At 44.2% G+C, this 25,275-nt stretch overlaps 1 protein-coding gene across 2 annotated transcripts in view; it reads left to right on the forward strand.

Moving 5' to 3' along the window:
• The window catches only part of CREB3L1 (cAMP responsive element binding protein 3 like 1), a 115,223-nt gene that overhangs the window by 67,060 nt on the left and 22,888 nt on the right, over positions 1-25,275 (forward strand). For both annotated transcript variants that reach the window (XM_040328178.1, XM_040328179.1), the window contains exons 2-4: positions 18,588-18,801; positions 22,873-23,024; positions 24,111-24,186. In XM_040328178.1, the coding sequence (XP_040184112.1) occupies positions 18,588-18,801; positions 22,873-23,024; positions 24,111-24,186 (442 nt within the window). The remainder of the gene's footprint in view (positions 1-18,587; positions 18,802-22,872; positions 23,025-24,110; positions 24,187-25,275) is intronic.

A 25,275-nucleotide genomic window follows, 5' to 3' on the forward strand; every position in this document is an offset into this window, starting at 1 on the left:
TTTTCAAAGGTTTGCGATTCCTAATTCTAATGACGTTGTGTGCATTTGATGCTCGCACAGGGAACACAAATGTCATTCCAATTATCTGGCATTATTGTTGGGGCCTGGGGACTAATTTGGCAATAGGTAATTATAGGATATATACTATACTGTGTGTGTGTGTGTGTGTGTGTGTGTGTGTGTGTGTGTGTGTGTGTGTGTGTGTGTGTGTGTATATATCTCTATCTATGGCCCCTTTCACATGGGCAGCTGTTCTGCTGCAGTTAAAAACATATTTTGTTATTTTGAAATTCAGAGAATCCTGGCTGCGTTTATGTGCGGCTGCGTTTAGCCGCGTTTAGCTGCGTTGGAACATTCTTGCTATTTCTGTTCCATTGCTTTCTGTTGTTTTTCTTTCCTTGTTGCCGCTGCTATCTGCAGGTGACATAGTACACTGCAGATAGCTACATTAAATTGTTCCTGGACGCAGTCAAATCTATTTTTTCTATCCGCACCAAACCCTATATAATGAAACCGTTGCTAAACGCAGTGTGTGAATGTGGACATAGGAAAGCATTGTCTGAGTTTAGCTGCGGTAGATAACTTGATCTATCCGCAGCTAAAAGCTGAATTCTATCCGCCCGTGTGAAAGGGGCCTATAGAGATATAGATACACACACAAACAGCGTATATAAAAAGTCTACACATCCCTGTTAAAATGTCAGGTTTCTGTGATGTAAAAAAATGTGACAAAGATAAATAATTTCAGAACTTTTTCTGCCTTTTAATGTGACTGATAAACTGTTTAAAAACAAACTGAAATCTTTTAGGGGGAGAGGAAAAAATAGAAAAATCAAAGACAGTAGAACATTGGATTAGGAGCATAATCCGTTCCAGGAGAATGCTCGTAATCCAAAGAACTTGCATATCAAAATCGAGTTTCCCCATTGAAGTCAATGAAAACGAAAATAATTAGTTCCGCAATGACATCAATGGCAAGCAATACCGCATGCGGGCAGAGGCAGGGGGGGGGGCACCGGAGAGCCTCGTAAACACTCGGAAAGGGCTGAGTACACCTCGGCTGAACTCGGAAAGGCTCAGGAACGGAGTATTTCTGCAATTTTCTGAGCATTTCCGAACAGCTCCGAATGGCGCCGATCGGCTCCGATCCACGCCGTTCGGCTGTGCTCGACTCTGGCGCCCCCCCCCACCTCAGGCCAAACGCGGTATTGCACACCGCTTTGGCTTGAATCCTGCTCATTTTGCGAGACAACACTTTTTAAATCCAGTGCTCGTATTGAGAAACGCTCATTAACCGCGTCACTCGCAATCCGAAGTTCCACTGTAATGTGGTTGCATAAGTGTGCACACCCTCTTATAACTGGGGATAAGAATTAAGCAATCACATTCAAACTCATGTTAAATAGGAGTCAGTATGCACATGCCATCATTTAAAGTGCCTCTGATTATCCCCAAATAAAGTTCAGCTGTTCTAGTAGGTCTTTCCTTACATTTTCTTAGTCGCATCCTACAGAAAAAGCCATGGTCCGCAGAGAGCTTCCAAAGCATCAGAGGGATCTCATTGTTAAAAGGTATCAGTCAGGAGAAGGGTACAAAAGAATTTTCAAGGCATTAGATATACCATGGAGCACAGTGAAGACAGTCATCATCAAGTGGAGAAAATATGGCACAGCCGTGAAAACCGAGGGGAAAGCCGAGAACCCGGCACTGCCTCGCAGTGTTTCCCATAGAGTATTAGTAAATCTGGCAGCAAAAAAGCCGCCGGGAATCCCGACGGAAAATAGAGAGCAGGTTCTCTATTTTCCCGTTGGGATTCCCGTCCCGTACATAGACACAGAGCCAATAGAGGGCAGTGATGGTTTGTAAAACGAATCTGGATTGGTGTTGAGGGGTTTTAGACACACAGTAATCACACCTCCTTGATTAGTGACCACAGAGAGAAATCTCTCATGACTTTTTTCATCAGGAAACAGACAACCAGGAAGTGTTCAGAACAGAGAAGGATTAGAGCAAAAACGAACAATGAGGACATGAAACCAGGACTGCAGTAAGGTAAAGGAAGCTATTTAGCTAAAAAAAAAAAAAAAATCCTTTAGTGACCTTTTAACACCTTCAGTGCCACCTAGTGGTTAACCCCTTCACTGCCAGTGACATTTTCACAGCAATCAGTGCATTTTTATAGCACTGTACGTGTGTAAAATTGACAATGGTCCCAAAAATGTGTCAAAAGTGTCCGATGTGTCCGCCATAAAGTCGCAGTACCGATAAAAATCGCAGATCGCCGCCATTACTAGTAAAAAAAATAATAATAAAAAAAATGCCATAATTCTATCCCCTATTTTGTAGATGCTATAACTTTTGCGCAGACCAATCAATATACGCTTATCGCAAAAAATTTTTTATACCAAAAATATGTAGAAAAATACGTATCGGCCTAAACTGAGGAAAACATTTTTTTTATAGATTTTTTTGGGTGATATTTATTATAGCAAAAAGTAAAAAATATTGAATTTTCTTCAAAATTGTCGCTCTATTTTTGTTTATAGCGCAAAAAATAAAAACCGCAGAGGCGCTCAAATACCACCAAAAGAAAGCTCTATTTGTGGGAAAAAAGGACTTTAGTTGCCAGTTAAAGCGACGCAGTGCTGAATCGCAAAAAGTGGCCTGTTCTTTGACCAGCAAAATGGTCCGGGGCTGAAGTGGTAAAAAGTTTTGCCTGTATTCTACATTATTGACACCACAACACATCAATGCAAGTATCCTGCATTGACACTCGCGTGAGTCATTAGTCCCTGGCACAGCACAGATCCGGAGTTCGGATTTTACCTATTGCACCCAGGGACCGGCGAGCAGCTTTGGGAAGCAGGTGACCGTAGCAGTGTATTTATTTCTTAAATGACAGGTGTGCTTTGAATATGGGACACTTATGGATGGTTCTCCAGGACAGAAGCAGGCAACCTACTGCTGCAAACAAAACTTGATAGGTAGATTCACAAAGAGTTAGGCCGGCTTATCAGTAGATAAGCCGACCTAACTCAGAATCTACGCCGACTTATGTTTAAGCGTATGCTCAAACAGAGATACGCTTAAACATAACTAAGATACGACGGCTTGCGCCGTCCTATCTTAGATTGCAATATTTTGGATGGCCGCTAGGTGCCGCTTCCATTGCGGTCGGTGGAGAATATGTAAATGAGGAGATACGCCGATTCACAAACGTACGCCCGGCCGACGCAGTACTTTGGCGCCGTTTACGTAAGAGATAGGCCGCCTAAAGTTAGAGCTAGGCCCTAGTAATGTCAAGTATGGCCACCGTTCCTGCGTCAAAATTAGAATTTTTTACGTTGTTTGCGTAAGTCGTCCGTGAATCGGGATTTACGTCGTTTACGTCCACTTCGAAATCAATAGGCCCGTGCGGCGTACGTAGCCGCAATGCGCACTGGGAAATGTAGGCGCCCGGCGCATGCGCAGTGACAAAGAAACGTCAAAAACGTAAGGTCAAGCCTTATTGGAATTAAACACGCCCCCCTTCCACACATTTGAATTTGGCGCCCTTACGCCCGCCCGCTTTAGGCTACGCCGCCGTAACTTAGCAGGCAATTACATTTAGTATCATGTACTCGCTTAGCTAACTTACGGCGGCGTAGCCTAAACACGCTAAGCTACGCCGCCGCAAGTTTTAGGCAGATGTACTTGAATCTACCTATTGAGTGTCTAAAGAGGGTCAGTCATCAGAGATGAATATAACTTGTGTGGCTACAAAGAATAGAAGTGTAACAATGACATCCGGCTCCAGCAAGGGAAGTTAGATCAGATTTTTGTTTCTTACTCTATACATTGTATATGATGATGTCACTTTGTTACAGCTGTATATAATACTTACGGCATGTCTGCACAGTGCATGCGTCTGTCATAGCTCCAGTCATGTGTCTGTACATGGTGCACGAGTTCGCTCCTTTTTTTTAGTTTTGGATTCACCAATAGTGACTCCACCATTCTAACCCTGCACTCCTGGGCTGTGCAGCCAGACATACGGCTCCACTAACTTTCCCTTTTTCTTTTTTTTTTCTTGCGTGCTCGCCTCCCATTGGCTGACTTGCATCCAGCAACCGGCCAATCCAGGCTTCCAGGTCTCATGCCGGGTTTAATCCCTTGAAGTGTGTTATTAACCACTTCATCCTCTGACTGTTCCTCGTTGCTTCAGTCTTCCTGATGCTGGAGATCCAGGGAAGCCTCTGCCGGAAGCAGACAGACATGTAGCAAAAACTGTTCATTTTTATCTGTATTTGGGTTGAAGCATTTTTTTTTTTCCTCTTTTGTTTCTTTGAGTTAACCTCATATGACATATACATCCCGTGCAGCAGTCAGCGCAGGGATACGGTTCATATTTTGGGATGTAATGTTCATTTTTTATAGGGCAGTGTTCCCAAAATGATCCCGCCGGCTCACTTTAAAGAAGTGCAGGTGTAAAAAATGACTGCTTTAAGAGTGTTAAGAGAAATACATGAGCTGCCATTGCTGACTGGCCTTCTGAAAATGCTAACTGCCTGGCAGCCTCTGACATTAGTAATTTCCTAGCTAGTGGACAGGAGCAAGCTGGGACTAAGTGAAGTCAGAACGTCTGATGTGCGTACGTACAATACCTGTTGCCGAGAATGTGTTTCCAGCACAACGGCATCACGCTGATTCTCGGCGACAGGGTGCCGACATCTCGCACTCGCTGGAATAGAAAAAGCACATTCCAGCGAGCGCGTCATAGAAGCGACGGGGATCCGACTTGGATTCCCTCCAATTCTAGCCGCGGCGTTTGGTATGAATCATGAGGGGGAACTCATGGTATAGTGTTCTTATGGCGATGTGCAGTACTGTTTTTGCGCCAAATATATCTTGGAATTTTGGCGAAAAAGTTCAACCTTGACTTCATCAGACCATAAAGCCCTATACACACGGCCGGTTTTCCTGCCAGGAAAACTGCCAAGAGAGCTTTTGGCTGAGAAAACCGGATGTGTGTATGCTTTCTAGCAGTTTTCCCATCAGCAAAACACGGGAATCCCAACGGGAAAATAGAGAACCTGCTCTCTATTTTCCCAGCGGGATTCCCGGCGGCTTTTTTGCTGCCAGATTTACTTATACTCTATGGGAAACACTGCGAGGCAGTGCCCATGGAGCATACACATGGCCGGGATTCCCGGCCAAAGCTCCATGGCAGTTTTTCTGCCGGGTTCTCGGCTTTCCCCTCGGTTTTCACGGCTGTGCCATATTTTCTCCACTTGATAATGACTGTCTTCACTGTGTTCCATGGTATATCTAATGCCTTGAAAATTCTTTTGTACCCTTCTCTATCTATCTATCTATCTATCTATCTATCTATCTATCTATCTATCTATCTATCTATCTATCTCTCTATTTCTCTATCTCTCTCTCTATCTATTTCAAAAGGAAAGGAACCGCGTTTCGGTTTGATGTGGCCCCCCCAAGTATATCCATCTGTGGCCCCCAATTCTTGAGCGTGTTAGTTTTTTTTTTGCTGTTAATATATCTATCTTCTTTACCCTGACAAATCCCGAGTGACGCGCTCATTCTTAGTATGAGCCAGGGCGTGTGGCTGGGCATGTTCACAAGTCTATGTGCCCGAGCCCACAAGGAAGCTGACAGCGCGCAGCGCCACCACCAATCACAGGCACTGTGACATTTCCCCGATCTCTGCATCTGCGGTCTGCAGATGCAAAGATCAGGAATCTTCACAGAGCCTGTGATTGGCTCTTTGCGCTGCCAGCTTAATAGCGGCTCTGGCCTCAGACTGGGGAAGGGGAAAACAGGACTGGAAGCGAATGAGATGTGCTGTATGCAAATGCATTAAAGCTGAGCTCCACCCTAAAGTGGAACTCCGCTGATCCGAACCCTCCCCCCCTCCGGTGTCACATTTGACACCTTTCAGGGAGGAGGGGGGTGCACATACCTGTCTAAAGACAGGTATTTGCACCCACTTCCGGCCACACAGTCTCGGGCAGACTGCGGGCATGACGTCACCTCCTCCTCCCCCCCCCCGTTGTGTCCTGGGAACACTCGGCTCCCAGTACACAGCGGGAGCCAATCGTCAGGCGTAGCGCGACTCGTGCATGCGCCGTAGGGAACCAGGCAGTGAAGCCGGAGCGCTTCACTTCCTGGTTCCCTCACCGAGGATGGCGGGGGGGCAGCAGAGGACGAGCGATTGCTCGTCCTCTGCTGCAGATGGCGCTGGACTCCAGGACAGGTAAGTGTCCTAATATTAAAAGTCAGCAGCTGCAGTATTTGTAGCTGCTGACTTTTAATAATTTTTTTTCAGCGGACATCTGCTTTAACTAAGTAGAGGCTGATAGTAGAAGAGGGCAGAGTGGCAGGGAGATGGGGGGGGGGGAGGGGGGGGGGACTAGACCTGTAAGTATTGCTTAACATCAGCAAAGAAAGATCAGGTCCCCTACCATACTAAAAGTGGGTGTGCTTAGTGGCAGAGCTTTGTAGATATCCCGACTGGATGGAATCCTTTGGTAGGTAAAACAGCTCTCTTATATGTATTTCTGTTGCCGGAATATTCCTTCCAACATAAATCCTCTGGGAAGGTTGTATGTGCATTTACCATTATGTATGCATGTTTTTTACTGGTAAAAGATTCCCTTAGCCAGACATCCAAAAATCCTGAGAGGGGTGCCACCGTCTTGGATATGATGTCGGCAGCCCCAGCACACTCAGAGCTGTCACTCAGGTGGCACGCTATCATATTACTCTTCCCTTGGCAGCTACATAAATGTTATATAGGAAAGTAAATGGAGAGGGTGAGGAGCTGGGCCAGCACAGACAGTAATTGGAGACTCTTAGAAGAGGAGAAGGCTAGGCCATACAAGGAGGGAGTAGAGCTGTGCTAGGAAACTGACTAGTCAAATTTTTCTGACAAGTTGAAAGACACATAACCAGTAAATAAAAAAACATATTTCCATAAAAGAAATCACTGCAAGTAAGCATTTACAGTAAAATATTTGACATTTGTTTGTTTTCACCTGCATATTTTTTAAGTTGGTGACCGGGTCTCTAAATTTATACATTTTCTCTTATATATGACATCTTTCAGTGTGTACACCATAAAATTGTTTTACAAATTGAAATTCTATACAATAAAACATACCTCAAGATTAAGAGAATAGGAGTTGGCTAAAGAGACAGCGCTGCAGAGCAACTTGCTATGAGGTACCATCTGTCTGACTGAAGCTACAGATAGAGCCGCCTGATAAGGGGGGAGAAAGAACTGAGTTTTCTAAACAAAAAAGTAATCACACTAATGATATGAAAAGATTAGAGCTCCTCCTTCTGGCAATATAGAAGACTACATCATAATATTTTCCAATATTTTATATATACCTGATTTTTTATTGTCTTTATAATAATTATCAAATAAAAAAAAGATGTAAAGAATCCCTATATATTCCCTTGAAGTTTTAGGTTTCATTGATCCTAAAATATGGGCAGATTTAATGTGTGGCATATATATATATATATATATATATATATATATATATATATATATATATATATATATATACACACACACACAGTATCTCACAAAAGTGAGTACACCCCTCACATTTTTGTAAATATTTTCTTCTATCTTTTCATGTGACAACACTGAAGAAATTACATTTTGCTACAATGTTGTGTAGTGAGTGTACAGCTTGTATAACAGTGTAAATTTGCTGTCCCCTCAAAATAACTCAACACGCAGCCATTATTGTCTAAACCGCTGGCAACAAAAGTGAGTACACCCCTAAGTGAAAATGTCCAAAGTGTCAATATTTTGTGCGGCCACCATTATTTTCCAGCACTGCCTTAACCCTCTTGGACATGGAGATCACCAGAGCTTCACGGGTTGTCACTGGAGTCCTCTTCCCCTCCTTCATGATGACATCAAAGAGATGGTGGATGTTAGAGACCTTGCACTCCATTTGAGGATGCCCCACAGATGCTCAATAGGGTTTAGGTCTGGAAACATGCCTGGCCAGTCCATCACATTTACCCTCGGCTACTTTAGCAAGGCAGTGGTCATCTTGGAGGTGTGTTTGGGGTCGTTATGTTGGAATACTGCCCTGCGGCCCAGTCTCCGAAGGGGGGGGGGGTCATGTTCTGCTTCAGTATGTCACAGTACACGTTGGCATTCATGGTTCCCTCAATGAACTGTAGCTCCCCAGCACTCACGCAGCCCCAGACCATGACACTCCCACCACCATGCTTGACTGTAGGCAAGACACACTTGTCTTTGTACTCCTCACCTGGTTGCCGCCACACACGCTTCACACCATCTGAACCAAATATGTTTATCTTGGTCTCATCAGACCACAGGACATGGTTCCAGTAATCCATGTCCTTAGTCTGCTTGTCTTCAGCAAACTGCGGGCTTTCTTGTGCATCATCTTTAGAATCTTTCCTTCTGGGATCACAGCCATGCAGACAAATTTTATGCAGTGTGCGGTGTATGGTCTGAGCACTGACAGGCTCATTCCCCAACCCCTTCAACCTTTGCAGCAATGCTGGCAACACTTATATGTCTATTTCCTAAAGACAACCTCTGGATATGACACTAAGCACATGCACTTAATTTCTTTGGTTGACCATGGCGAGGCCTGTTCTGAGTGGAATCTGTCCTGTTAAACCTCTGTATGCTCTTGGCCACCGAGCTGCAGCTCAGTTTCAGGGTCCTGGCAATCTTCTTATTGCCTAGGCCATGGATATGCAATTAGTGAACCTCCAGCTGTTGCAGAACTACCAGTCCCATGAGGCATAGCAAGACTCTGACAGCCACAAGCATGACACCCAGAGGCAGAGGCATGATGGGACATGTAGTTTTGCAACAGCTGGAGGTCCGCTAATTGCATATCCCTGGTCTAGGCCATCTTTATGTAGAGCAACAATTTTTTTTTTCAGATCCTTAGAGAGTTCTTTGCCATGAGGTGCCATGTTGAACTTCCGGTGACCAGTATGAGAGAGTGAGAGCGATAACACAAAATTGAACACACCTGCTCCCCATTCACACCTGAGACCTTGTAACACTAACGAGTCACATGACATCGGGGAGGGAAAATGGCTAGATGTGTCCAATTAGGTCATTTTCACTTAGGGGTGTACTCACTATTGTTGCCAGCGGTTTAGACATTAATGGCTGTGTGTTGAGTTATTTTGAGGGGACAGAAAATTTACACTGTTATACAAGCTGTACACTCACTACTTTACATTGTAGCAAAGTGTCCTTTTTTTAGTGTTGTCACATGAAAAGAGAGAAGAAAATATTTACAAACATGTGAGGGGTGTACTCACTTTTGTGAGATACTGTATATATATATATTCTTGCCAGGATGATTTCAATGATTTTTCCTGCTCTTAGTAAGCGAGATAACTATGTTTTTCTCTTGCTGGCTAGTCTGTTTGGTCATTTATTGATGTATTAATAACATGTCCCTATCGATCTTTTTTTCTCTTTACTGTCAAGTTGGAGATCATGTATCATCAAGTGCCCATGCCTTGCTCCTGGGCTGAAATCTTCTACACATATTCCAAACATGAAATTTAGCTACAGGGGATAAGATCCTGTTGCCCTACGTGTCTAGATTGAGAAACACAGGGGATGTTGGGCAGATTCTCCTTAAATGGGCCGACAACTAATTATTAAGGTGTTGGTGAGGGGGGGGGGGTGATTAAAGGGGGGGGGTCTCTGGGATAGCGCAAGGAGAAAAAAAAATGTAAACCAAGAAGAGAGAAGAAAAAGAGGAGACAAAAAAAAAAGGCCATGGTCAAGCTTGCATCATCTTTAATTAGCTTAAAGCGGGAGTTCACCCATTTAAAAAAAAAAAAAAAATCTCCCCTTAGCTTCCTGCTCGTTCGGTCTAGGGGAATCGGCTATTTATATTAAAATATGTGCAGTACTTACCCGTTTTCGAGCTGCATCTTCTTCCGTCGCTTCCGGGTATGGGTCTTCGGGAGCGGGCGTTCCTTCTTGATTGACAGTCTTCCGAGAGGCTTCCGACGGTCGCATCCATCGCATCACTCGTAGCCGAAAGAAGCCGAACGTCGGTGCGGCTCTGTACTGCGCCTGCGCACCGACGTTCGGCTTCTTTCGGAAAATCGTGACGCGATGGATGCGACCGTCGGAAGCCTCTCGGAAACCTGTCAATCAAGAAGGAACGCCCATTCCCGAAGCCCATACCCGGAAGCGACGGAGAGGATGCGTCTCGTAAACGGGTAAGTACTGCACATATTTTAAAATAAATAGCCGATTCCCCTAGTAATAACGAGCATGAATCTAAGGGGGAAAAGTGCCCTCTAAGGGTGAACCCCCGCTTTAAGGTCAAATTAAAAGGCTACAAGTAATGTATCAAAGCATTGCGAGTTAGAGACGTGTATTATTTCTTCAGTTTTTGGGGTTTATGTATAAAATATTTGCTGTTCGAGTGTCTTAAGCATTCGCACAGTCACAACAAATACTTGTGGCATTGTTTGTAATTGGATTAATCATCATCGCCATCTAGTGGCCATATTATGATATTTTCCCAAAATACCCTAATCAAAAAGAAAACCACATTATGGCCACTAGGTGGCACTAACAATCATAGGAGATAATCATATTACAAACAATACGGTGATCATTTGTTGCACCTGTGCAAATGCTTAAAGAGCTTGTAAAGCTTATTTTTTGAAACCTAAACATATTATACTTATCTGCTCTGTGCAATGGTTTTGCATAGAGCGGCTCCAAATCTCCTCCTCTGGGATCCCCCGCCGGTGCTCTTGGCTCCTTCTCTTCTCCGTGTGCCACCAGATGAAGCCTTCCTATGAGGGCTAAGGCTGACTTCTGATCTGAGCTGTGTGCTTCCATAGACACACACAGTGTGGGTGGGCTCAGCCCCCTGCTTGCTGCTCACATGATTTAATTGACAGCTGCTCTGTCCTGTGAATTCAGGGTGAGAGGAGAGAACCGCTGCAGTTTGGCACTGTACTGAATGGAGTGAGGACTCAGTTAAAGCGGAGGTTCACCCTAAAAAAATTATATACCATCCCATCCAGCATACTTGCATCAGCTACAGTAGGCTTTTTTTTCCGCTGTACTTACCGTTTAATCGTTGATTTTCTTTTCTTCTTCCCGCGGTGGAATAGGCGTTCCTATAAAGGGGCGTAGATGATTGACGTGCGGCTAAAGCGCGCCACGCTTTCCGAAAATAGCCGGACTAGGACTCGGCTCTTCACGGCGCCTGCGCACAGACTAGGAGCTGACTGCGCAGGTGCCGTATATAGCCGAGTCCTAGGTCGGCTATTTTCTGAAAGCGTGACGCGCCTTAGTCGCACGTCAATCATCTACGCCCCTTCATAGGAACGCCTATTCCCCGCAGGAAGAAGAAAAGAAAATTAACGATTAAACGGTAAGTACAGCGGAAAAAAAAAAGCATACTGTAGCTGACGCAAGTATGCTGGATGGGATGGTAGATAATTTTTTTAGGGTGAACCTCCGCTTTAAGTATTTAGGAGGGGGAAGGGGCAGCACTACAAATATAGGGGGGGGGGGGGTGCCAGCGATACTGGTACTTTTTTTTACCATAATACAGGGAATGCATCCTGTAATAAAGACCGTGTACTACTGCTCTCTCTTCTTGTGTAGAGTGACTGGTCTTGTCTTGCCTGTAGGTTTCTGCAGGCAGTCTGTAGTGGGTGGAGCCTGTGGGGTCCCTCCCACAGCTCTTGTTTTTGCACAGGCCTTGTGGTGACGTCACTGCTTCTTTTACATTATAATAAGTGGGTTTGGAAAGGCATTTGGTGCTCACAAAAGTGTATTTATATCATTTATGGCTGATGAGGAATATATTTTAATAAACAAGTTTTTGTTCCTGGAGTTCAGGTTTTAGAAAAGCAGGAAAATCCCCGGTGAGTTAATTAGCTCCTCTGACTGCTGGAGAAACAGAGAAATGGGTCGATTGTCGGAAGCGATCCTTGAAATCAGGATCACTGCTTGCTGTAATTAGACCATCATAAGTCACTGAACTCTTTTAAGGCATTTGCTTATCTGTCAGGATTTTAATCAGGCAGGTAGAGTTTCAGGATGTAGTATTATGTACCTTATAGAGTCGGTGGGGAGCCTGTGTGTAAGAAGGTCCCCTGGGGGCCCTGAGAAAAGTGCACCTGTCTGTGTACAGGGGGGCTTTGTGTCAGCGCTCAATACAAGTTAATGCAAGTCGGTGCAGTATGACTTATTGTCCTGGGTTTACCAATGGCATGCAGTTCAAACATGAATGCTCTGCAATTGCTTGTGTCCAAAAATCACAACCTGATGTGAGCCAAAAACTAGGCAAAGTCATGAGGATTTTTATTTATTTGTTGATCTAAGAAATATTGCTGTGAAAATTGAGAACCTGTGTACGTTGTTTCGTGCAATAGATACTGTGGGTACACGTGCCCGCCAGCCACCCGCGATCGCTCCACAGAGAGGCAGAACGGGGATCTACCTATGTAAACAAGGCAGATCCCTGTTCTGATAGGGAAGTACACAGAGATCTTCTGTTCCTAGTAATCACGAACATGGGGCCAGATTCACGTAGCCCGGGCGCAACGTAACTTAAACAATTTAAGTTACACCGCCGCAAATTTTCCAAGTTAGTGCCCGATCCACAAAGCACTTACCTGGAAATTTGCGGCGGTGTATCCTAAATCCGTCCGGCGCAAGGCGGGCCAATTCAAATGGGGCGAGTCCCATTTAAATTAGGCGCGCTCCCGCGCCGGACGTACTGCGCATGCTCCCGACGCAAATTTCCCGACGTGCTTTGCGCGAAGTTACGATGCGCCGAGGTTTTGTGAATCACGACGGGTAAAAAAGAGTTGCGCCGGGGGAAAAAAAAAAAAAAAAAAATTGAAAGCGACGCGGGAAAGACGGGTATACTTTTACATGGTGTACTAATTTTACACTTTGTAAAAGCAGCCCTATCTTTGCGACGGCAAACTAACACTTGCGGCGACTTTCCGACGTCGTAAATTTAAGCGTATTCTGGAAACCAGATACGCTTAAATTAGGCTAAGATACGAGCGGCGTAAGTCTCCTACGCCGTCGTATCTTAGGGTGCATATTTGCGCTGGCCGCTAGGTGGCGCTTCCGTTGAGTTCGGCGTAGAATATGTAAATGTCTAGATTCGCCGATTCAGAAACGTACGGCGCATTTTTTTACGTCGTTTACGTACGGCTTTTTCCGGCGTAAAGTTAGTCGAACAAATAGCTGGCCTAGTCAATGTTAAGTATGGCCGTCGTTCCCGCGTCGAAATTTGAAATTTTTACGTCATTTGCGTAAGTCGTCTGTGAATGGGGCTGGACGTAATTTACGTTCATGTCGAAACCAATACATCCTTGCGGCGTACTCTGGAGCAATGCACATTGGGATATGTCCACGGACGGCGCATGCGCCGTTCGTAAAAAACGTCAATCACGTCGGGTCACAAGTAATTTACATAAAACACGTCCCCCTCATTTGAATTAGGCACGCTTACGACGGCCCATTCACGCTACGCCGCCGTAACTTAGGAGGCAAGTGCTTTGTGAATACAGCACTTGCCTCTCTGACTTACGCCGGCGTAGCGTAAATACGATACGTTACGCCGCCTCAAAGATGCACACATCTACCTGAATCTAGCTATCTGACTTTAGACCAGCGGCAGTGTTTGCTAGATAGCAGTAACAGTGGACTGACTGTTGTCTTGAGTGGCTCTTTATCTACAAGCCCAAGTATGCCCAGCCTGCTCCCATGCTGGCGTAGTCCACATTGGTCTTGCCAGTGAAAGTACTTCAATGATAATAAGAAGCATCTCCAACATCATGGAGGGACGTTTAGTCCTCCAGCAGCTGGTGAGTGTGAAGCCCGCTGCTCTCCCATCAGTGATCTCCGACCCGTGAGCACAGAAACACATCTCATTTCTAATCAAACAAATGAGCAAGTCCTGAACACGTGTTCTCACAGAGGAATACTCCAGCTCTGTTTGATGCTGGCAGTCCCACTGAACACACACAGGATTGGACTGACTCTGTTTTCCTACCGCTGTGACTTCTTCCACATTTCGTAATTATAACAACAGTAATGTAATAATAAAAAAGTGAAGGAGTCCTTGGCGACGCCTTTAGACCAATATATGCTCAGTAAATGTGAGCCTTTATTTTTCTAAGACTAAGAAAAGTGTGATGATCGGTCCACATAATAAATGACATTGGAGTTGTATAGGAAGGTGTAGGTGTTTCTTTTTTTGGGGGGGGCTGAGAGAATGAATACCCTTTATTTATATTGAACAGTGCGTGTTAATATAATGCCAGGACTGAAGAGGGAGTACACAGGACTGCTGGCAATAAAGTGTCTATTTTAGTCTTCTTCATAGCATTTTATTAATTTGAGCAGCACAAAATAAAGAACAGGGACGTGCTAGCACATTTCTACATTTGTTAACTATTATACCCCTTTCACACTGAGGCGCCTGCAGGCGCTATAACGCTAAAAATAACGCCTGCAAAGCGCCCTGAAAGAACCGCTCCTTTGACTCCAGTATGAAAGCCCTGAGGGCCTTCACACTGGAGCGGTGCGCTGGCAGGATGTTAAAAAATGTCCTGCAAGCAGCATCTTTGGAGCGGTGAAGAAGCACTGTGTACACCGCTCCTCCACTGCTCCTGGCCATTGAAATGAATGGGCACCGCGGCCATACCACCAGCAAAGCGGCACCGCAGTGGCGCTTTGCGGGTGGTTTTAACCCTTTTTCGGTGGCTAACGGGGGTTAAAAGTGCCCCGCTATTGGCTGAATACCACTGCAAACATAACGGTAAAGCACTGCTAAAAATAGCGCTTTACCGCTGCCGCCGCCGCCCGCGCACCAGTGTGAAAGGGGCCTTAAAGTTGAACTTCAGGCACAAAAACTTTAATTTAAATATATTCCCCAATAGCCAAAGAATGCACTGATTGCCTAAGCAAACCCTGATAATACCTTAAAAAAAGCAATGACATCATCACTGTGCTGCAGGAGGGGGTGGAGACAAGACCAGTCACCCTGTAAAAGGAGAGAGGGCAGCAGTGACCGGTCTTTATTACAGGAAGATAAGAGATAAAGGGATTGATTTACTAAAGGCAAATAGACTGTGCACTTTGCTCCAGAGCTTAGTATATGAGGGAAAGCTTCACTTTGCAAAAAATACCCAATCATGTAAGAGGAGAATTAAAAAACAGCATTTTTGCTTGCACCTGATTGGCTGATGGAAGTCAGCAGTGCTTTTGCTCATTTACTAAACTCTGGAGCAACATACTTTTGCAGAGTGCAATTGCACTTTGCAAAGTGCACAGTCTATTTGCCTAGTAGACTGAGGTTTGTATGCTCATTTGTATGTACAAGTTTATGCAAGTGCTGTCGTAAACCCTGGCATAGCAGCATACAGCCATTCATTGCAATGGGGGGTTGTAAGCTGCACACGTAGCTCCCTTCGCTAGTGATATAAAAATGAAAGGGGATGTCTGGACAGCCGCACTCCCAAAAAAATATTGCTTTATTGTGAAAATAAAATCACAGGATACATGCCACAGCAAACAGGATACAACTGACGAATTTCACACTAAGGCCCAGATTCACAACCGAGATACAACGGCGTATCTCCAGATACGCCGTCGTATCTCTGAGTTGCGCCGTCGTATCGATGCGCCTGATTCTTAGAATCAGTTACGCATAGATATCCATTAGATCCGACAGGCGTAAGTCTCTTACGCCGTCGGATCTTAACTGCATTTTTTTTTTGACCGCTAGGTGGCGCTTCCGTCGAATTCCACGTTGAGTATGCAAATTAGCTAGATACGCGAATTCCCGAACGTACGCGGGGCCGACGCAGTAAAGTTACAACGTTTACGTTAGGCTTTTCCCGGCGTAAAGTTGCCCCTGCTATATGAGGCGCAGCCAATGTTAAGTATGTATTGAAAAAGTTACGTTGTTTGCGTAAGTCGTCCGTGAATGGGGCTGGACGTCATTTACGTTCACGTCGAAACCAATACGTCCTTGCGGTGTACTTTGGAGCAATGCACACTTGGAAATTCCACGAACGGCGCATGCGCCGTTCCGAAAAAACGTCAATCACGTCGGGTCACAGTAGTTTTGCATAAAACACGCCCCTCTGATCCAAATTTGAATTAGGCGGGCTTACGCCGGCCGATTTACGCTACGCCGCCGCAACTTACGGAGCAAGTGCTTTGAGAATACAGCACTTGCCCGTGTAAGTTGCGGAGGCGTAACGTAAATCAGATACGTTACGCCCGCACAATTTTACGCGGCTCTACGTGAATCTGCCCCTTGAACATAATGCTTTATCATAGCTATGATTAAGCACTAAGTTTTAGTGTGAAACGCGTCAGCTTGTATCCTGTGATTTTATTTTTACAATAAAGTAATATTTTTTTGGAGTGCGACTGTCCAGACATCCCCCTTCATTTTTGCATTTGTACATGCATTGCCAGCACCCGTGTCTTCAGACTCGGTGAAGAGATTCATCATTTGTACCTTGAGCAGTGACTCCCTTTCTCTACGCGCCAGTGATATACACACGCCATGTACACTGTAAGCCCGCTTACGTCCCTGTGCATGAAGCCTTAATGATGTACTACAGAACTACAGAACTACATAAATTAGTGTCGCTTATATATGCCTGGCATACAGCTTTACACATCCGGCCAAGTCTACCCCCGCCTCTGATTTATACCGTAGGTACCCCCGCTTGGACTCACTGGCATCTGCTATTTTTTAATTCTGACAATGAATCTAACAGAACAATGATGCCTTGTTTTCCCTAATTATAAATGTCCTGTTGAGGAGCGTGCCTGGTGTCGCCAGCTACGTCCAAAATCTGTTTTTTCCTGGAAGACTTATAAAATTGGACTTGGCTTTCATGCACCTGGAAAATTGTCTGCAGACGCCTAGTGTTTCAGTCCTCTGCTGGCTGTTTCCAGGGTGGCAGAGGGCTGGGACTTTTTACTTTGTCCCTGGAGCTTTTGCTGTATCCATCACCTCCTAAAAGTAAAAGAATATTTCTTTTTCTGTCCATATGAAGATCTCCAGGTTCATGCAGCTTTGTAGCTACACAGGAATCAGTCGCTGCGCAGGGTGGTAACATTCTGGTAAGGTGTTAATGCGCTGACAAGGAATAAGGAAAGACAGATGTTTTATTACTTCTAAAATGCTCTGTGTGGTTGGAGAAAAGATATGATGAAGCAATACAAGTTAAAACGATTGTAATGTTCATTTCTTTTTTCTAAAATAAAAAAGATGGTATACTTACGTGCTCTGTGCAATAGTATTGTACAGACCAGCCCTGAACCTCCTCTTCTGCCCCCCCCCCCCACACTGCCGTTGCTCCTCCTGTTCTCTGTGCACCACCAAAGGAAGCCGCTTCATATGGGGGCACATGTGCGTGCTCACTCCTGACCTGGGCTGTGCGCATCCATAGACACACAGCAGGGCTCAGCTCCACCCTCTGCTGTCTGCTCACGAGATTTGATTGACAGCAGCAGGAGCCGATGGCTAAACTCATTTTCGCACAGTTTCTTTAATTTTCTTGTATTAAAGTGGGGGTTCACCCTATTAATAAAAAAAAAAAAAAATTTTTTTCCTCTAGCATACAATGAGGCATAGTAGCGCGAGCTACAGTATGCCTGTATTTATTTTTTTAGTCCGGTACTCACTGTGCAATCCTAGCGAGACGATTCCGACTCCTGGGCGTTCCTATCCAGAGGCAGCATGATTGACGGCCGGCTATGGCGTGTCACGCTTCTCCGGAAATAGCCGAAATAGGACTTGGCGCTTCACGGCGCCTGCGCATAGTCTGTGCGCAGGCGCTGTGAAGAGCCGAGACCTACTCCGGCTATCTTCGGGGAGCGTGACGTGCCATAGCCGGCCGTCAATCATGCTCCCTCTGGATAGGAACGCCCATTCCCCGCGGGGAGTCGGAATCGTCTCGCTAGGATTGCACTGTGAGTACCGGACTAAAAAAATAAATACAGGCATACTGTAGCTCGCGCTACTATGCCTAATTTAATGATGGAAAGTTGTCAATAAGGGTGAACCACCGCTTTAACGTCCTTTGTGATAGCACGAGCTGTGACAGGTCCTCTTTATGAAGAGACATGGGGTCTATTAGATACATTTTTTACCTGCAAAACGTGTGTTTATTATTTTTTATGGAAAAGTGAACTTGTCCTTTAAGTATAGTATAACTTATCTTTCACCAAGTGCTCATGAAACAGTATGACTGTTGTGTTGGGTGACCTATTACATTACCTTCTATCACCTTAGAAGGGCTTACCGGTATGCTTGTGGAGCTTGAAAAATTTGAACATAATGCTAATATGTCTTATTACTCTTTTGTTTAAGCAACAGCATGTATTTCTATCAGCTCTTAAAGTTAAAATTGGTTGGCCCTGTCAGTCAAGGCTATGAGTTCTTATATAATTTGTGTCACATATACCAGATACAGAGGTGCCCATCTTTTGTTTCTGAATTCATTGTTATTTTTTTTCCTCCAACCAGCACTTCTCGGATGCTCTGGATGAATTCTCCAATGAACTCTTCAACAGTTTTTTTGATGACCCTCCTCTGCTGGACCGGGATGCCTTACTGGATATGGAGGTGGAGAGTCCGGCTCCTCCTATACAGGCTGACCACAGCTATTCGCTGAGTGAAGACTCCGCCCCACAGAGTCCTGCCCTCACTATAAAAGAGGAAGATGAAGACAGCCCCAGCGGTAATCACTCTACTGCAGCTACAGTATTATGCAAAGTGACCTACACACATAAACAAACACACACACACACACACACACATATATATATATATATATATATACACACACACACACACACACACTATATTATAAAAAGTATTGGGACGCCTGACTTTACACGCACATGAACTTTAATGGCATCCCAGTCTTAGTCCGTAGGGTTCAATATTGAGTTGCCCACCCTTTGCAGCTATAACAGCTTCAACTCTTCTGGGAAGGCTGTCCACAAGGTTTAGGAGTGTGTCTATGGGAATGTTTGACCATTCTTCCAGAAGTGCATTTGTGAGGTCAGGCACTGATGTTCGATAAGAAGGTCTGGCTCGCAGTCTCCGCTGTAATTTATCCCAAAGGTGTTTTATCGGGTTGAGGTCAGGACTCTGCGCAGGCCAGTCAAGTTTCTCCACCCCAAACTCACTCATCCATGTCTTTATGGACCTTGCTTTGTGCACTGGTGTGTAGTCATGTTGGAACAGGAAGGGGCCGTCCCCAAACTGTTCCCACAAATTTGGGAGCATGAAATTGTTCAAAATGTCTTGGTATGCTGACACCTTAAGAGTTCCTTTCACTGGAACTAAGGGGTCAAGCCCAACCCCTGAAAAACACCATAACCCAACACCATAATCCCCCCCTCCACCAAATAATTTGGACCAGTGCACAAAGAAAGGTCCATAAAGACATGAAAGAGCGAGTTTGGGGTAAAGGAACTTGCCTGGCCTGCACAAAGTCCTGACCTCAATCCGGTAGAACACCTTTGGGATGAATTAGAGCGGAGACTGCGAGCCAGGCCTTCTTGTTCACATCAGCGCCTGATTTTACAAATGCGCTTCTGGAAGAATGGTCAAATATTCCCATAGACACACTCCTAAACCTTGTGGACAGCCTTCCCTGAATTTGAAGCTGTTATAGCTGCAAAGGGTGGGCCGACTCAATATTGAACCCTACAGACTAAGACTGGGATGCCATTAAAGTTCATGTGCGTATAAAGGCAGGCGTCCCAATACTTTTGGTAATATAGTGTATGTGTGAGATCTCGAAAACGCTTCAGCTAAGAGAAATTGCTACCCAATTTTCATTGCGATCACTAGATATTTTAAGAGTCTTGCATATTATTTTTAATGTTTTTTGCATAATGTGACAAATAATATTTTTTTTTTTATTAATAAGCTAATAGTGGAAATGAATGTAAAATCGTAATCCAAAGCTACTGTTATGTTGTACATGTTAAATTAGGGATGCTGGCAGGTGGGAACACTTATTGATATTTTGTACAATAAAAACCTGTTTTTGATTATATTCCCCTGCTGAAAGACCTGTGATGCCTCAACCATCTGTTGATCTATTGATGTTTTTCGAATGTGTGCATTGACTACAACTGATGTGTATATACATACACATACAAAACCAAAACAGGTATAAAAAAAAAAAATAATCAAAGCAACTGCATTTTATTGTCAATGTTTCGACATGACAGATGGGTAGTCCGCCCCTGTGAAAAGTTGCAAATGTGTAGGGGAGAGCCTGTTTGAGCAGAGGAAGGGTCCCAGAACAGATGTGGCTCAAAGCATAAAACCAAATGGTATACAAATCCAAAACAGGTCACATGTTAAAAATGAAATGCATTTCAAGGGCCAAAACCAGTCCACCTTCTTCAGGGCTTAGGTTCAATCAGAACGAAATCAGACATTTCTATATTAATCTGTGAGGTTTGTGTTTAATGGATCAGTCTGTACCAAGTAGAGCCATCATTACAGGCAGTAAAAAACCCTCCTGGATATTATTATTCTATTATTATACAGGAGTTTGCAATTTAAAGCCTCATACACACGATCGGACTTCCATCGGACAAATCCGTGGATTTTCGTTCGAAGGGCGTTGTCCATGAACTTGGTATGCAAACAGACGGCCGAACATTTTCAGAAAACAATAGACGTACTATGTGTTTTTTCTACTCTTAACGCCACCATTTGGGCAACTTCTTCTAATGTTGTCTTATGGTTAGCATTGCCTTGACTATTGTAACTCCCTCTTCATTGGCCTATCTTTCCGCAAGCTGTCCCCTCTTCAGTCTATCATGAATGCCACTGCCAGACTCATCCACCTTACCAACCATTCAGTGTCCGCCAATCCTCTCTGCCAATCCCTCCACTGGCTTCCCATTTCCCAACAAATAAAATTCAAAACACCAACAATAACATACAAAGCCATTCACAATTCTGCCCTGAGCTATATCACCAATTTTATCTCCAAATATCACCCAAACCATCTTCACTCCTCCCAAGACGTTCTGCTCTTTAGTTCCTTTGTCTCCATCTCCCATGCTCATCTCCAGGACTTCTCCAGAGCCTCTCCCAAACTATGGAGTTTAATCTGGGAGCACCAAAATCTGGTGAAAGCTCTTTGTTCATAATTGATATTCCATAATCCTGTACTCTGTCTTTGTGCGAACCCTGTCATACCTCCAAACATTTTGAGATGAGAACGAGGGACACCTATTAGCAAACGTATGTAGGCATAGGACACACCCCTTGCTACTCCCCTTAAAGGTAAATTATTTAAAACAAAATATTAGTTTGCCCACGAGTGATTTTTTTTTTCTATTCTGTTTGTGATCCCCCCTCACCTCCCCATTAGAGGGATTCCCCATCCCTTCCTGTCCTTACAGGAACTGGGGGGAAATCTCCCAAATGGGGACACCGACAGAAAATAAAGTTTTTTTGCAGGAGTTGGGCAGGTTCTTATCCCACTCTCCTGCTTACCCTTTCATATGCATATTATCCAAGGCCTTACTTATCCAGTAGCAGCAGATTACTGCCTGTGCTTACTTATCATACTACAACATATCATCCTTTATGTGCAGTTTGACCTCCTGTCCATCCCTGTGTGCATTCATCATCTCATAAGGGTTGAACTGCACAATTGTCAGCCATCACTGCAGTAGATAATAAGAACAGAGCGGGTTAACTGAAAGATTTATAGCTCGTGCAGCTCAGCTGCTTAAATTAACAGCAGATGTTGTGCACATGTAAATGGAAGCTGATGATGCTCTCTTGCAGCCTTTCGGAGAGTAGAAGTTGGGATTTTCCTGATATCCACTCAGAATACAGAGGATTACATTCCTTTACTAGACTCCCTTCTCAGTTCTCTCTGGATAATGAAGGGAATGGATATCCTCTGTTATAGCTGGGTACCAATATAAGACGTTTCATTTTAATTTATGCTAGAAGACACTCTGCCAGCTGCTTTTAGTGCCGTCAGGAGATGCTAGTCTTCATCAGGCTTTAACACAGGTCCTCCAGTGCACTCTGTCATAATTTTATTAACATTGACTGCTCAATGGCCACTCAATTGGTCACGGCTGCATGGTGGTTGAACCCAGACCTCAATAACCCTTCAACTCTGTTGGAGGCAGCTGTGGTGAACTTCTTAGGGGCCCCTCAAATTCCTCATATTTAAGGGTTCTCAGGCGTCTACACTTTGACTCCCTCTATGCTCACCGCCCTCCAAGCCTGCGAGCATTCCCCCAAAGCTGCAATCTCCCCAAATCCTCCCTTGTAGCTAAATCTCAATCTCCCCCAATTTATAAATTGCCAGAGCCATACGCATGCACTAAATATTATATCAAAATGTTTTTCCAAATAGTCACAAATCAATCCTTATCCCCCCTGTTTCTACTTACCTCAACCTTAAACCTGCCTAGGTCTTACCACTTCCGATATCTCTAGCTCTCCCATGCCTTTCGCAGTCAGTTCCCACAACTTAATCTAAAGAATGAGCAATCAATTTTAGAAAACGGTACTCCGTTCTGAATGCACCGAGAAGCCCACCTCTCATTTATATTATACTACCAATTTTTTTTTTCCATTTCCCTTCCGGTGCTGGAAAGTCTCAGGGCTAGGTGGCTGCAGGATATATCTTGATAATGATGACTGGGATTGTGTGCAAGATTTTACCTTTCAATCTTTGGTTTCATTGAGGGATCGCAAAGAAATGGCAGGCAGAGAAGGTCTAACCCTACTTTTCTCTCCCTCTTAGAACCTGGGAGTGCAGTGTGGGCCTTGGAGCATGAGCTGTGTTCATTACTGGTGAAACAGGAACAGAACATGTTATCACAGGCAGAGCCCACATACCCTACCAGTGCACCTCTGGAACAAGTGTTGGGGCCAGGGGTTCTGCAAAATGACGAGGTGAGTACTTGAAATTGTAAAAGGACTATTTTTTAGCCTGCTGCATTGGACTCACTTGTCGTGAAGAATTGTTCCATATTAGTTCATTACATTTATGGTGGCTTTGGGGAAACACACGTTCTGAGACTCTATATTCTATTAATGAAAAATAATTATGCCCACGCTTCTACCTATCCTTATTTCTAAGGGCAACCCTAAAGGATCTTCTCAACCAAAACAGATAGTTTATTCTTTGTTAGATGATGAAGAGTTAAAGGGGCTGTAAAGGCAAAAGGTTTTCTATCTTAAAGCGGGGGTTCACCCTAAAAACAATTTTCTAACATTACATTGAGCTCACTCTCGACATTGACAGTATGCCGTTTTTTTTGCTGTACATACATACCTTGTATAGCTATTTTCTTACCCTGCTTCTGGGTAGTGCCTCCTGCGGGATTGGGCGTTCCTATGCAGCAGTTAGTGATTGACGTGATGACAAAAACTACCCACCCCGTCGCATAAGGAGCAGGCGCCGTATAGCGCCGACTCGGCGTTCGGCTTCTTTCGGCAACTCGTGACGCTCCTTATGCGACGGGGGGAGGTAGTTTTTGTCATCAAATCAATCACTAACTGCTTCATAGGAACGCCCACTCCCGCGGGATTCACTACCCGGAAGCCGGGTAAGAAAATAGCTATACAAGGTATGTACAGCAAAAAAAAACGGCATACTGTCAATGTCGAGAGTGAGCTCAATGTAATGTTAGAAAATAGTTTTTAGGGTGAACCCCCGCTTTAATGCATTCTATGCATTAAGATAAAAAGCTTTCTGTGTGCAGCAGCCCCCCTCAGCCCCTTGTAATACTTACCTGAGGTCCCTCTCTGTCCAGTGATGTCCATGAGTGTCTCAGCCATCTGAGATTCACCTTCCTGATTGGCTGAGACACATCAGCAGCACCATTGACCTAGAGGCATGAAATGTTACCTATAGAAATATAAAAATGTTCCCAAGTGCACCCATAAATGGCCAGATCAAGTTGGTTGTCTCTGATAAACATTTAGCTGTCTTCTGAGACTATAGTATAGTAATGTTCTATGTCCCCTTTATTATAGAATGTCTCCAGGACACCAATATCACATATAAAGGTAGAACCAGGAGTACCAAACCACCTGCTGAATATACCACAAGGTAAGTGAACTCTCCATTTAACTGTATTATTAAAAAACGGTATAATTGTGATTTTCCTGGGAATGTTTAGGTGCTTGCTGTATAGGTTTCAACTGGCCATAGACAACCAGAGAGCTAACTTTCCTAGCAAGATTTACAGATGAATGCGGAAAGATTTATCTACAGCACAAGCGGAATTTCCACCAGAAAAAGTTTGATGTGAGCTTTTCATCGGCAATTCCGACCGTGTGTATGCTCCATCAGACTTTTGTTGTCGGAATTTCCGCCAACAAGTTTGAGAGCAGGTTCTCAATTTTTACGACGGAAAACATTCCTATCGAAAAACCCGTTCGTTAGTATGGAATTTCGACGGGAAAAAAACTCGGAAACAATTCAACGCATGCTCGGAAGCATTGAACTTCTTTTTCTCGCCTCGTCGTAGTGTTGTCCGTCATTATGTTCTTAACACTCGAAAGTTCAGAGAACTTTTGTGTGACCGCGTGTATGCAAGTCAAGCTTGAGTGGAATTCTGTTGGAGAAACCTTCCAACTTTTTTCCGACAGAAATTCTGCTCGTGTGTACGGGGCATTAGAAATCTGTGGGACACAACTAAATCTGGGGGGTACATTCCACTCCAGCACCTCCTGAATCCAGGCCTGGTTCTAGTGGCAGTTTACTAATCTTAGGCCAGTATCAATATTTCCTTGTAATAAAGGGTAATCTGATGTATGAATCCCTTGTTAACATGGTTACCTGGTTACCTCCAGGTAATATCCAAAACATACCAGGTCAATTGGTGTTTAGTCAAACTGTGCCCTAAGTATGCATATGCAAGCCATGAGACATTGTAAGCACCTTCAATGACTGATATAAACGGTTCAATAAAAAAAAAGCTCTGATACTAAACTTATTTGTTCCATAACATAGAAAAGATCATAATAATTTGATGAGCTGATTGCTCTGGCAAGGCTGCTCATGTGGTACAAGGCTCCTTTATTCTGGTCAGGACTAAAAGAAGTATCTAATTTTTAGCTGAGTAAATATATAATTAATAATATGGATAATATCTAGTTTCCTATCTGGCCAGCGGATGGAGCTTTAAGCTCCTTT

The sequence above is a fragment of the Rana temporaria genome, chromosome 11 (genome assembly GCF_905171775.1).
Source record: "Rana temporaria chromosome 11, aRanTem1.1, whole genome shotgun sequence".
In the NCBI taxonomy this organism is placed as follows: Eukaryota; Metazoa; Chordata; class Amphibia; order Anura; family Ranidae; genus Rana; species Rana temporaria.